Below are 13,588 nucleotides of genomic sequence, written 5' to 3'. Positions count from 1 at the left end.
ACTAAATATCTGCCAATCGCCATTTTTACATTTTCACCAGGTTATAGGGATGGGGGGGGGGGGGGAGAAGGTTCCAGATTTCCACTACCCTTTGCCTGCAGAAAAGCTCCCTGGCACCAACCCTTAACAACCTGCCTCTACGGCATCCATGGCCTGGGTGTCCATGCTGGGAAATCTAGCAGTGTATACGTGCACCTGGCCATGTGCTCCCATGGTTCAAGTGTTGTTTTTGCGAGTTTAAGAAAACTTCTATTTCTGCAAGTGAGTTGTTTGTGGTTGTTGTGTTCAAGTTGTGCAACGTAAACTTTGGCACCATGCAAAGCTATTGTTATTTATTGTGGCTTTGATAATGGCTTCTGTTGGATGAGATTAGTGCATCGCCAGTAATGAGGACCTGACACACAGCGAATAAAGATTTCAGGTATTGGGCGAGATTAGGAGAATTTCTTTGATTCAGCAAGTTACGGTCTGGAAAGCACTGCCTTAGCTGGTGGTGGAAGTGGAATCAATAGTAACTCAAAAAGGGAATTGGATGACGATTGGAAATGGAAAATAAAGGGCTGAGGTGTGGAAGCTGGACAGCTCTTTCAGAGAGCTGGCACAGGGAAGTGGCCTCCTTCTCTGGCTTCTTATTCTAGGATTCAATTCGTTTGTTCAAACGTTGGAATCTGAATCTAGAGGGAAAATGGTTGGGTTTACAGGGCACAAAACGAAAATGCAACTTTGCCAAATGTGGCCACATCTCGACGTCTGTCAGATTTCTATTCCCTTCTGATACCACCTCAGATTTCTCAATTCCGAACCCGGATTGTGGGAGAGTTGTTGGCGGAGGGGGCGACGTGAGGTTTCTGGGGAAAACTACCTCTGCAAAAAATGCCTCGTTTTCCACTCTGTCAAATCGCAATTAGTCACCCTTCTGCAAACACAATCATGCCAAAAACTGTCTTGCACCTTACTTTTAATTAAAGAATGTGCTTACTGTGCCTTGACGGAGGGGAAATAAATATATGTTATATATTTAGATATAGCATATACCATCTGCCTAATGCTCTTGATCAGCTGAAAATCTCCTTCATTGGGATTTAAAGGAGATAGAGGCATGATGTATGTATTAAAAGGGACATATAAGGATCAGAAATTCTAATTGGTGAAACATGAACACACTTTTAATGCACTCAATCAGTGATCAAAGTGCTGTTTGTACATCTGCACGACTTTTTGTTGAACAGTGTCTATTAGAAGTCACAAGCAGCTTTTTAAAATTTAGAGTCCCCAATTTTTTTCCAATTTACTGTGGCCAATTCACCTACCCTGCACATCTTTGGGTTGTAGGGGTGAGACCTACGCATGCACGGGGAGAATGTGTAAACTCCACACGGACAGTGACCCGGGGTCGGGATCGATCCTGGGTCCTCAGCACCCTGAGGGCTTTTCTTTAGACTTTCACTCGCTCGCTCCCCCCTACTTCCTCCCCATCACCAGGGAAGTACACACTCCAGATTTTCACATCCCTGTGGCAACTCATCCAAGACTGAAAGGGTGCTTTTCCAGGAATGTCCGTGGGAAATTTAGCGTTGTTTCTCCGCTCCTTCTCGTAAAGGTAAAATCCCAAATCCGGATCCGAAATCCATAAACGTAATAGCCGCAGCCTTCGGTGCTACGGTTTGAATCAATTTGAATTGTTTTTTGAACTGATGCTCAGATCTCGCTAGGGCGGAGCAATGTTCTCCCTATGTTTCAAAACCCATCTTATCCTTTTTGTGTTACAGGGGAAATTGCAGCTGAAAATTGGCCACGATGCCTCCAGGAATCCATTATCACCAGGACCTCTGGACTGAGGATGAGAATCCAGATGTGGAGGTCGAATTCCTGTTGCCAACAGGGATTTACTTAAACTTCTTTGTACCACGCAGTTCCACAATCAAATACATCAAAAAGGTAAATGAATAAAACATTGCTTGTCATCGGAGCTTGGTTCCTTTAAATATCCAAGAGCGAGGCATTTGTGTATCAAAAATACAACTCAATCGCTTTCTCACTCACACAACTCTTCTCTTGCCGTTTTCAAATTCCCTTTTAAAGTATATTATTCCTGCTATATTTGGGACGGCAGTCTATAGTGTAATAATCCAACACCTTTCATTTTTTTGCCTCCGTCATTCCAGTGTTTCTGTCCCCTTTGTTACCAATTCAAAATCATCTTTCACTGTCAATCTTCTGGATTTTAGGGCAGCACGGTGTCGCAGTGGTTAGCACTGCTGTCTCACGGTGCCGAGGTCCCGGATTCGATCCCGGCTCTGGGTCACTGTCCGTGTGGAGTTTGCACATTCTCCCCGTGTTTGCGTGGGTTTCACCCCCACAACCCAAAGATGTGCAGGCTAGGCGGATTGGCCATGCTCACTGAGCTAGGGCCAGGGCAGCACGGTCGCACAAGTGGCTAGCACTGTGGCTTCACAGCGCCAGGGTCCCAGGTTCGATTCCCCACTGGGTCACTGTTTGTGCGGAGTCTGCACGTTCTCCCCGTGTCTGCGTGGGTTTCCTCCGGGTGCTCCGGTTTCCTCCCACAGTCCAAAGACGTGCTGGTTAGGTGGATTGCCGATGCTAAATTGCCCTTAGTGTCCAAAAAGGTTAGGAGGGGTTATTGGGTTACGGGGAGAGGGTGAAAGTGAGGGCTTAAGTGGGTCGGTGCAGACTCGAAGCGGCGAATAGCCTTCTTCTGCACTGTCTGTTTTATGTTCTAATTGCCCCTTAATTGGACAAAATGAATTGGGTACTCTAAATTTATTTTAAAAATAAATTGTGGATTTTAAGCAGCCTCTGTTAAATCCCCCTTAACCATTCACCACATTATTAACCACCAATGTTTTGAGTATTTTTTTCATAATTTTCCTGTTTTATCCAGCGTCTATTCTCTAGGAGTCCAAAACTGCACATAACAGTCCCTACCAAGAGCTGTCCAGTATCTTGTACAAATTCCACATCCTCTCCTTGCTTTTGTATTCAGTGTCTCTTAAAAAGAAACCTTTAAAAATCCCATGATTGTTTCCATCTCGTTTGGAATCTGCATTGCCACCTTTGTATATCGATACATCTGCTCTCTCGGGATCTTTCTGTTGCTCTGTGCTTGTTGAGAATCCTGGGCGGGATTTTCTCAGCCGGACGCCGAGCCGGAGAATTCCCGCGACCGGTGTGAATCGCGCCACGCCGCCCCAACGCCGGCACGTGATTCTCGAGTGGAGAATCGGCGTCATTGGCGCCGGCGTGGTTGGCACGGCGCCAGTAGAGCGGCCCCCCCCCCCGCCGATTCTCAGCCCGGGATGGGCCGAGCGGCCGTCGTAAAAAGCTGAGTCCCGCCGGAGCCGACCACACCTGCTCTCAGCCGGCGGGAACTCGGCGTGGAAGGGTCGGGAGGGCGGCCTGTGAGGGGGGGGGGGTCCGACCCCGGGGGTGGCCTCCGATGTGGCCTAGCCCGCAATCGGGGCTCACCGATTGGCGGGACGGCCTCTCTGGCTGGGGACCTCCTTTCTTCCGCGCCGGCCCTTGTAGCCCTGCGCCATGTTGCGTCAGGGCCGGCACGTTGAAGGGCGCCACTGCGCATACGCGCGTTGTCGCCGGTGCCACTGCGCATGCGTGCGGACCCCGCGGCGCCCAGTTCACGCCGGGATCAGCACCTGGAGCAGCAAGGGCCGCTCCAGTGCCAGGCTGGCCCCCTGTAGGGGCCAGGATTGCTGATCCTGAGGCCGTGTCGACGCCGTCGAGAAACGCGACGGCGTTTCCTACGGCGTCAACACTTAGCCTCAGGATCACAGAATCCCGCCCTTATCTTTTTGGATCCTTCCACACTTCCCCAAACTTTGCCCCTTCACATTATTCTACATTGAACCTCGGTGATTCAGGAATTCCGTTTTGGTATAATCAACTGGGACAGAAAGTCTAAAGAAGTAAACGAGAGATAGACCGATTATTCTCGATCAGTCGGCTCTCTGAAACCTCAACTTTTGCCTAATCTGTAATTGACCTGCGTTGTGATGCTAACCTGGGGTAGTGGCCTTAAATAGATGAACAGAATAAACACCTTAACCTCATACTGTCCAGTGCACAAGATAGACTTCTGCCGTCTTAGCCAAGCGTTTGCTTGATTCGCTGTGAGCGACGCCATGAGTGATCAGCGTGTGATGTTAAAAGTCCTCGTACGGAACGTGCTGTCAGTAAAGTTCATATGACTCAGTAGATAATATCAAATTATCAAGCATTTAAGACGTTCCTCTTCCAATACAAGTGAGCCCAGACTGTACTGACTGATTCAGCTGAGCTGATTCCTTCCACAAAGCGAGGATTTATTTTCCCCCTGAAGCTACTTCTTATGTTGGGCAGTGGAAGCGAATTGAATGGTGTAAGAATTGGATAAATAATTGGAAAGGAAAACAATTGTCGGGCTAGAGGAAATTGCCCATCCATGCGAGGAATACCTCCCACCAAAGTCATCGTGGCCAGTATTTTCCTGTCGCAGAGCTTGCCTCTGTATTTAAAGGGATACAGAGAAGAGCAAGGCCATTGTGACGAATTGGATAACTCTTCCAAAGAGCTAGCATGTGCACGCTAGGCCGAATGGCCTCCATCTGTGCTGTGAGATTCTACAATGGGAAGTTGATTAGCTGCAGGTTCGTAGAGCGACTCATTTCTGCTTAATAACTTCTTGCCGGTTATTTCAATATTTCACAAACGCCGCAGATGTTGCTTCATTACTGACAGTAAATGACTTGTATAGAAGTTCCTGTCCAACGTTTTGAGCAAGAATTTCACACACTGCGTCTGTAAACTCAACAGACCATTGTGTCGAACTTTCAGAAAGAGGATGCATTAATTTATGAAAGTTAATGGTCCTTAAAAGGGTTAAAAGGAGTCTTGGAGATCGTGGGAAGAAATTGCTCTCCTTGCAAGCTTTCATTGAAGTTTCAGACTTCCACATTTATGTACTTTCTTTGGGTGTTAATTCTTGTTCCTTAATCTAAATATATTTATTCTTGTTGGGGATAGTTAGCTGCCAGCAGTGTGCTCTCATTACTGACAGCAGTTGTGGTTTTCCTTCAGGAATAGAACAGATTTTTATATTTTACATTTGTAGTATCTTAAAGGCTGGCGAATGTAATGTTCCTTGTATTGTTCGCCAAGATAGCCAAAGGCGTAGTGTTGACAAAGAACATTATTTAAACCAAAGCTAGTTTATTTTCCACCACTTGAAATGGTTCGCACACTCTACTGAGTAACAGCTAACAAAATAATAGTATTGAATCTATGTTACAGTAATTAATTATCTCTCTCTAATACTAGCAACACTCTAACTCAACCTCACAGGGGCTTTTCACAGTAACTTCATTGAAGCCTACTTATGACAATAAGTGATTATTATTATTACACTATCCTTCTCATCAGCTTCTCCCAGAATGCTTAGAGACCCAGCCTTTTCTAAGACTACTCAGTGATGCCATCTAGTGTTGATATATATGAAAATCTTCTTAGACTCTCTTTAGATTATACATATCATTACAGCGACCACCAAGTAGATTAACGAATAAACATGTTTATTAAGGCAATTAACTATTTGCAAGAGTGACATATAGGCTACCGTATTCACGACTCCAAAAGCTGAGCCGCAGGTTTCGTGCACTCTGGTGCAACTGGCCCTCTGGGTCACGTGACCCTCCAAGAATTTCCCCCTTAAAGGAGCATGTTACCACATCCCTTCCCAATTAATTCCCTGATTAACATATTACAATAACAATGGAACAATTTACAATATTATACAATAAATGGGTCCCAGCACAGTCCCTTATATAGTAAATCAGCCTGGGGACTTCCCAATCCTTTGTGAGGGGTGCATTTCACTAGTGGCTGCTCCTGCAGTAGTGGTAACTTTGGTTTGACCCTCAATGGGTCGACTCTCGACGGGCGTCTGTGCAAATAACGTCCCCAGTTCCCCAGGAGAATTACTGGGTTTTTACTCTGGGTAGCTTGCTGCAGCATTACTTTTATCCATCGCAATATCGCTGACAGGCATACTGGGGGTGGGCTGATCCACTAGGTCAGTGTACGATTCTCTCCTTCTCAAATTGTCCAGGTGTTACTTCCCTCTTTCTTCTTGGACATCTACCTCATACAACACTGGCCACGGCGATTCCTGGCACCCAATTTGGATCAGCCCCAGAATTGTTTACATGTGTCACGTCGTCCACTTTAAATGTTCTCTCAGGTTTTCTCGAGTTGTGATGTTTCTTCTGTGCGTTCTGTTTCACCTCCACCCTCCCGGCCAAATTCGGAAATATCAGATCTAACCGCGTTCTAATGTGTCTGCTCATTAGCAACTCGGCGAGTGTATCACCTGTGGTGACAGGAGGTGTTGTTCTATAGGTGAGCAGGAACCAGGTCAGTCTGGTTTGTAGAGAGGATGATGACTGTTTCTTCATGGTGGCTTTGAATGTTTGGACGGCCCTCTCAGCCAATCCATTTGAAGCAGAGCGGTAGGGAGCGGTTTGAATATGTTGGACACCGTTGGTTCTCGTGAAATGTTGGAACGCTTCGCGAGTAAAAGCAGTCCCATAATCTGAGACCACCACCTCGGGCAACCCGTGGATCGAATATATCTGTCAAAATTTTTATACCTTTGCTGATGAGGTCACGGTCGTCATTTTGTGTTTGAGTGAGGAGCTTGATGGGCAAGAACCCCTAAATGAGGCTGCAAGATGGACGGCCTGTGCACTCCCAAGGGCTGTATTTGACACTGGCCACATTGATTGGCCAGATTCTCTGTCCTGGGCCACCACAACTAACTGCGGGTGAGCACTTTCACCTTTACCATCCCAGGATGGTCACAGTGTGGCTCTTGCAACAATAGCTGTCCAGCAGGAGTGGGGAGGACCGCCTTTGCTCCCCATAATAATACATCGTCTTCACAACTTAACATGTCCTTTCTTATCTGGAAGGGTCATAACTTCTCAGACCTGTTATCGTGATGCTATCCATGGAGGGCCGTGTGTTTGACGCGAGATAATATCGGGTCTTCTTAGCTTCAAAACGTGACCTGTTGCGCCAACATTGGCAACGCTTCGAGAAGGTTCAAAGCCAGAACAATTTTCTGTGGTTCTGCCGGAGGTGATATACTTTTGTGTTGCAAAAGGCGGCCTAAAGTGTCCGTGTTTGAAATGTATGCGCCTGGCCTATGTTGATACCTATACTCATAAGGCTGCCAACAATCGAGTCCAGTGTTGGACCCTAGCTGAAGCTGTGGGGGTAATGGTTGAGGCCCACACAAACACGCGGAGAATGTTCAAACTCCACACGGACAGTGCCCCGGGGCCAGGATTGAACACTCCACTGTGCCGCCCTGATTTGATGGTTCAATTAACTATTTACAGAGAGTGAGACAAAGTACTTCATGACTTCAAACTCCTAGCTAACTGTAAAATCCGTGCTCAGCTCAGGATTCACACACTCCAACCCGATTGGCCCTATGGGTCAATGGCCCTATGACCCTCCAAGAACTCTCCCCCCCACCCCCCACCCCCCCCCCCCCCCCCCCCCCCCACCCACCACCACTTAAAAGGGCAGGCCAACATAACTTCACAAAATAAAGTCATACAAACAAGGAGATAATGCACAAAATGCTCAATTAATTTGAAGCCGTACTCTCCAGTGTAGTCAACTGAAGTTAGAGATAATGTGAACTTTATGGGCCTTTGCTACCGCCATTGATCTCACTAGGTATTGTAAGAGGAATGGGGGCTGAGAGGAATGAACTGTGATTTAATGGATCCTGTGGGTGACCTTCCTAGGAGACAATCTATTCTCTAGCACAGTGGTGGGTAACCTATGGCATGGGGGGCCACATGCAGTGCATCTGGGTCCTGAGTGGGGCTCACGGGACATTGTGTTGCCCGGTGCCCACGCGCAGGGTCGCCACATTCCACTGATCTCCGTTGATACAGTTTTTTTTCCCTCCGGTGTGACGAAAGTGATTCGCACGTAGAGCGAGGGCGAGTGAGGAGAGGTGCGTGCTGATTGCTCACAACATTGACTGTGAGAGCCGTGCACTCCCTCTGCGTCCAAAGTGTAAATGCTTCTTTTGTTTCTACCACTTGAAGTTGACGATAGCACTATTAATGTATAAATTATTAAGAATTTTCTGTAACTCGTTATGAAATATTTGGCGTGTATTTAATGTATTCAAACCTATTCATGGGGTCATGGTTAGGGAGCAACCCCGATTTCAATCTTGCCGCCCAGTGGGCTGAAGCAGGGTCACTCATGCGGCCTACTCGCTAGCCCAGGTTGCCCATTACTGGCCTCGCACTCCATTCATACTAGATTGTAAAGGAGCCTGGTCATAGAAATGGGTAGAATCTCACGGCACAGAAGGTGGTTGTTTGGCTGGGGTACCGATGCCTGTTCTTTGAAAGAACTACCCTATTCATCTCACCCTGCTCTTTCGCCCACAGCCCCACGTTGCTTTCCTTTCAAGTATATTTCCAATTCCCTTTTGAAAATTACGGTTCAGTCTGCTTCCATCACTTCTTGCCAACAGCGCACTCCAGATCAAAACAACTCGCTGGGTTTAGATTTTTTAAAATTCTCCTCATCACCCCTGGTCATTTTTGGCAATCATCTTAAATCTATATTCCACTGCTTATCAATCATCCCTCTGACTATCTGACTTTTATCTTGTTTTTTTTAAATAAAACATTTTATTGAGGTATTTATGGTTTTGTAACAATAGCATAAGAAACAGTGTTCATACAAATATAGACATAGTGCAAAGGCCGTCTTCCTCCCTCACAGATCCAACCTTTCTTCCACACTAATCTGAACTAACCCCCCCCCCCCCCCCCTCTGCTGACAGTTAATTTTCTCTAAAGAAGTCGGCGAATGGTTGCCACCTCCGAACGAATCCTGACATTGACCCTCTCAGGGCAAACTTGATTTTCTCCAAACAGAGAAAGCTAGCCATGTCCGATAGCCAGGTCTCCGACTTCGGGGGCTTTGAGTCCCTCCAAGCTAATAGTATCCGTCTCTGGGCTACCAGGGAGGCAAATGCCAGAACGTCTGCCTCTTTCTCCTCCTGGATTCCCGGATCTTCCTCTGGAAGATCGCCACCTCTGGACTCGGCGCCACTCTTGTTTTCAACACCTTGGACATGACGTCCGCAAATCCCTGCCAGAGTCCCCTAAGCTTTGGGCATGCCCAGAACATGTGGACATGGTTCGCTGATCCTCCCGCACACCTTGCACACCTGCCTTCTATCCCAAAGAACCCGCTCATCCGGGCCACTGTCATGTGTGCCCGGTGAACGGCCTTAAACTGTATCAGGGTGAGCCTGGCGCATGATGTGGACGCGTTGACTCTACTCAACGCATCCGCCCAGAGACAACTTTTATCTTGTTAATAAGTTGATCCATAAACATGCACTGAACAAATTATTTTCACAATTATTTTCATAGTAACTTCATTGCAGTAAGCCTACCTGTGACACAAGCAAAGATTATTTTTACTATTGTTATAAATTAATGGAGATTAAGGGGTAAAAAGCAATGAGCAAACAGTTGAAACAAGCTGTAGAAACGGCCTTTCTATGTCCTTTAAAGAGTTGGTCAAGTAACAACAATGAGTGAAGTTTTGATTATAATTTTGTTGGGAAAGAATGGAAGTTTAATGCTTCCTCCCTGTAATAATATGTTTGTAGGCACACCAGTGAAGGGTTAATTATCTCAGTGTAATTCAAACACTAGAGAGCACCACCAGTTCTCAGTATAAATATCATACCTCATGGAATGCTGGGTAGTTAGTAAAGGAGAGAGACTGAGAACAGCACAAGGAGTAGTTTAGATTAGAGAGAATTAACACGACGGATATCATTAATGACTACTAGATTATAGTTTACTGCTAGACAGATTCAAACTTACTTAATTAGTAGTTATAGCTCTGTAGAGTGTGCAAACTCTATTTAATTCATCATTATTCAATAAATTAGTTTTGCTTCAATCTAAAGATTGGTGGGATCTTTATCATCAACTCATCAGACCATTCTGGATCAAAAGGCAAAGAATAATGACATATTACCACAAAGTGTAATATAACACTCCCCAAATGGGTTACCTTTAGTGGTACAGAGGAGTCATCTGAAAAGATGGGAGTTTCAGGAAGATTGTGCTCGGCAATGACATTTCCGAACACAACCTTGCTTTCCCTTCCAAGATCTTCACTGAAGTAATGAGTGTCTTCTCTTCCTTTTGTAGTTACTTTGGCAGCAGGCCCAACATCAACCACTTTTCCACACTTTAAACGAACCCGACGCCTATGTCTTCACCTGCATCAACCACACAGCCGAGCAGGAGGAGCTGGAAGATGAACACCGGCGCCTCTGTGATGTGCGGCCGTTCCTTCCGATCTTGAAACTTGTAGCAAGAGAAGGCGACCGAGCAGAAAAGCTCATTAATTCACAGATAAGCTTGCTGATTGGAAAAGGTAAGACCTGCAAAGGTGAAAATGCTTTTCATTCATTCAGTATTTGTGGCAAGCTATGAAGCCTCTTTGATTGCATCTTTGAATCTGTCTATATATATGTTTCTGGAACCCACCTCTTCATTCACCTGAGGAAGGAGCAGTGCTCCGAAAGCTAGTGATTCGAAACAAACCTGTTGGACTTTAACCTGGTGTAAGACTTCTTACTATAAAACCTCAGGCAATCTGCAGTCACGTGACTTAAAAACGTCAACAAATGCAAATGTTTCTCACTAATTCTATTCTAGAAACAAATTGACCATTTGAAGCTTTCATTCTTTCCGCCTGATGGTGTCAGTTTTTGATGGGTTTCACTTCCAAAGTTAGAGCTTAACATCTGCGTGACCGCTGGATGTATATCACCAAAGCAAATACTCCTCACACCCATCCGCCCAACTGTTCAGGTTAGTGTGGTGTGTATTGCAAGGAACCTGGGGCGACATTCTCCGACCCCCCGCCGGGTCGGAGAATCGCCGGGGTCTGGCGTGAATCCCGCCCCCGCCGGTTGCCGAAGTCTCTGGCACCAGAGATTCGGCGGGGGCGGGAATCGCGCCGGTTGGCGGGCCCCCCCGCTCGACTCTCCGGCCCGGATGGGCTGAAGTCCCGCCGATAAATTGCCTGTCCCGCCGGCGTAAATTAAATCACCTACCTTACCAGCGGGACAAGGCGGTGCGGGCGGGCTCCGGGGTCCTGGGGGGGCGCGGGGCGATCTGACCCCGGGGGGTGCCCCCACGGAGGCCTGGCCCACGATCGGGGCCCACCGATCCGCGGGCGGGCCTGTGCCGTGGGGGCACTCTTTCCCTTCCGCCTCCGCCACGGTCTCCACCATGGCGGAGGTGGAAGAGACTCCCTCCACTGCGCATGCGTGGGAAACTGTCAGCGGCCGCTGACACTCCCGCGCATGCGCCGCCCGGGGATGTCATTTCCGCGCCAGCTGGCGGGGCACCAAAGGCCGTTTCCGCCAGCTGGCGGGGCGGAAATTCCTCCGGCGTCGGCCTAGCCCCTCAATGTTGGGGCTCGGCCCCCAAAGATGCGGAGCATTCCGCACCTTTGGGGCGGCGCGATGCCCGTCTGATTGGCGCCGTTTTGGGCGCCAGTCGGCGGACATCGCGCCGTTTCCGGAGAATTTCGCCCCCGATCTGATTTTTCGCCCAAAGTCCAATCACTTTCCCAGGAGGGAATATCAATCGAGGACAGGAATTGTAAATGAGGTTCCCCATCTCCAACCAAGACATGCTGATGGTAACTCCAGCGTTTCGACTGAAATTAGCTCCGGAAATATCTCCGATCTCCTGGTTTATATGGCTCAGTACCAGGTTGTCTTTACTCAGTAGGTAATCTAGGAAGTTCCTTCTAAAGGATTGACTCTGCCCCAGTGGTTGCTATCCAGCTGACGCTATTAGAACTCACTAGGTTGGTGTGAGACAGAATTTCTCACTGCCTTGCGAACCATTTTCAAGAATTGTTCAGGTAAATTGTCTTGCAGGTTGTTCACTTAAACTCTTCTTTCAGAGTACGAAGACTGTGGCTGAGTTTGGCTGGCAGAAACGTGTCTGCCCCTGCGTCATCTGGCTCTGCCAGCCCTGGTGGCTCCCCATGGTCCGCACCATAGTGTCGACGCCCTCGGCGGTGCTCCTCAGTGACTGGGAAATGCTCTGCAGTGCCTTCGGCCATGCCCACCTGCGACTGGGACCAGCTCCGCAGCGCCACAGCCATGCCCTCCTGAGGGAGAGGGACACGTCCCGTAGATCCTCATCAAGGTTAGCCTGGTACTGGGTGACATCCCCCAGTGAGGCAGTCATTCTGCCGAGACCCTCAGCCACGGCCGTCACCGACTGCTTGACACCTTGGACACCTTCATTCATGGTGCCGACGCATGCACCTGGCGCTCCACTGCGGTGCCACCCTAGCAGTGTTGGCCCCGGTGCCACTCATTGCCAGTGCCATCTCCTATGCCCATAGCCTCTGGGGCTCCTCCAAACTGCTATAGATCTGCTGATGTGATGCTGACATCTCCCTCTGAATGTCCCGGCCGCTCCCTATCGTCTCCATCAGCCCCAGGTATCCCTGTTCCAGAGGCTCAGCATCTGACTGGGACCCAGCTGGGCCCTGGGATCCGGCAGCCCTCCGACTGCTGTCTGGCCTGGGGGGGGTTCCTGCCTCCACCTGATGCACATCAGCAACAGTGTGGTGCTCACCAGATTGTGCCTCCGATGCCTGTCCACTAACATGTCTGTCCCACCGAGGTGTGTGTATCTGCGCTGGTGGAGGGTGGGGGTGACAGCTGTGCAGTGACCACGGTTACATCCTCGGAGCTCCCCTCCAAAGGGTTCTCCTCGGAGTCAGGAGATGGGGCCGCCTGGGATGGCCTGTGCCGCCGGCTGGAGGATCTGCTGGAGAATGGAGATGTGGTCAGTGGGGGGGATGGGTCAGTCAGTAAGACAATAACAACTCGCTTTTGACAGGTCCCCCAGGTGGAGCCCGGTGCTTCCTCACCTCTGCGGTGTCCGCCAGCCTCCGCGTGGCTGACCGATCTATTCTCAGCCACACCGGTTACCTCCAGGGCCCGCTCCTCGAAGGTGGTGAGGATTCTTGTGTCTGGCATCCCATCGCCAGTCTGGGCCGATTGTGGGAGAGCTTCCCATGCGGAGACACAGAGGGGGCATCGTTAGCCACACGCGTGGTTCAGTAGTGGGCGAGGGGGTGTGAAGGCAGGTTTGGGGGTGGGCTGGGAGTCACTTGGAGAATTGGGGGATGGATGCTCCTTTGGGGGGGGGGGGCATTGGTGTCTACTCACTCATGCTGCCCGGTGTAGGTTGTTGACCTTCCTGCACTGCCGGCCAGACATCCTGGTCACACTGTTCGAACTAACGGCTGCCACCACCTCATCCCAGGCAGCACTGGCTGCCCTGTGGCTCACCCTCTGGACTCTCAGGGGGACAGGACATCCCTCCTGACCCCCACCGCGTCCAGGAGCCTCCCCAGGTCAGCGTCCCAGAATCTTGAGGCCGGTCTCCTCGGTCCCGGTCTCCTCAGC

At 49.0% G+C, this 13,588-nt stretch overlaps 1 protein-coding gene across 3 annotated transcripts in view; it reads left to right on the top strand.

Moving 5' to 3' along the window:
- pik3cd (phosphatidylinositol-4,5-bisphosphate 3-kinase, catalytic subunit delta) overlaps positions 1–13,588 on the top strand; it is a 238,423-nt gene that overhangs the window by 120,862 nt on the left and 103,973 nt on the right. For all 3 annotated transcript variants that reach the window (XM_072477912.1, XM_072477913.1, XM_072477914.1), the window contains 2 exons: positions 1,770–1,938; positions 10,287–10,515. In XM_072477912.1, the coding sequence (XP_072334013.1) occupies positions 1,798–1,938; positions 10,287–10,515 (370 nt within the window). In that variant the 5' untranslated portion in view covers positions 1,770–1,797. The remainder of the gene's footprint in view (positions 1–1,769; positions 1,939–10,286; positions 10,516–13,588) is intronic.

Source organism: Scyliorhinus torazame, chromosome 16 (assembly GCF_047496885.1).
Source record: "Scyliorhinus torazame isolate Kashiwa2021f chromosome 16, sScyTor2.1, whole genome shotgun sequence".
NCBI lineage: Eukaryota > Metazoa > Chordata > Chondrichthyes > Carcharhiniformes > Scyliorhinidae > Scyliorhinus > Scyliorhinus torazame.
This window is presented reverse-complemented; position numbering and strand designations above follow the sequence as displayed.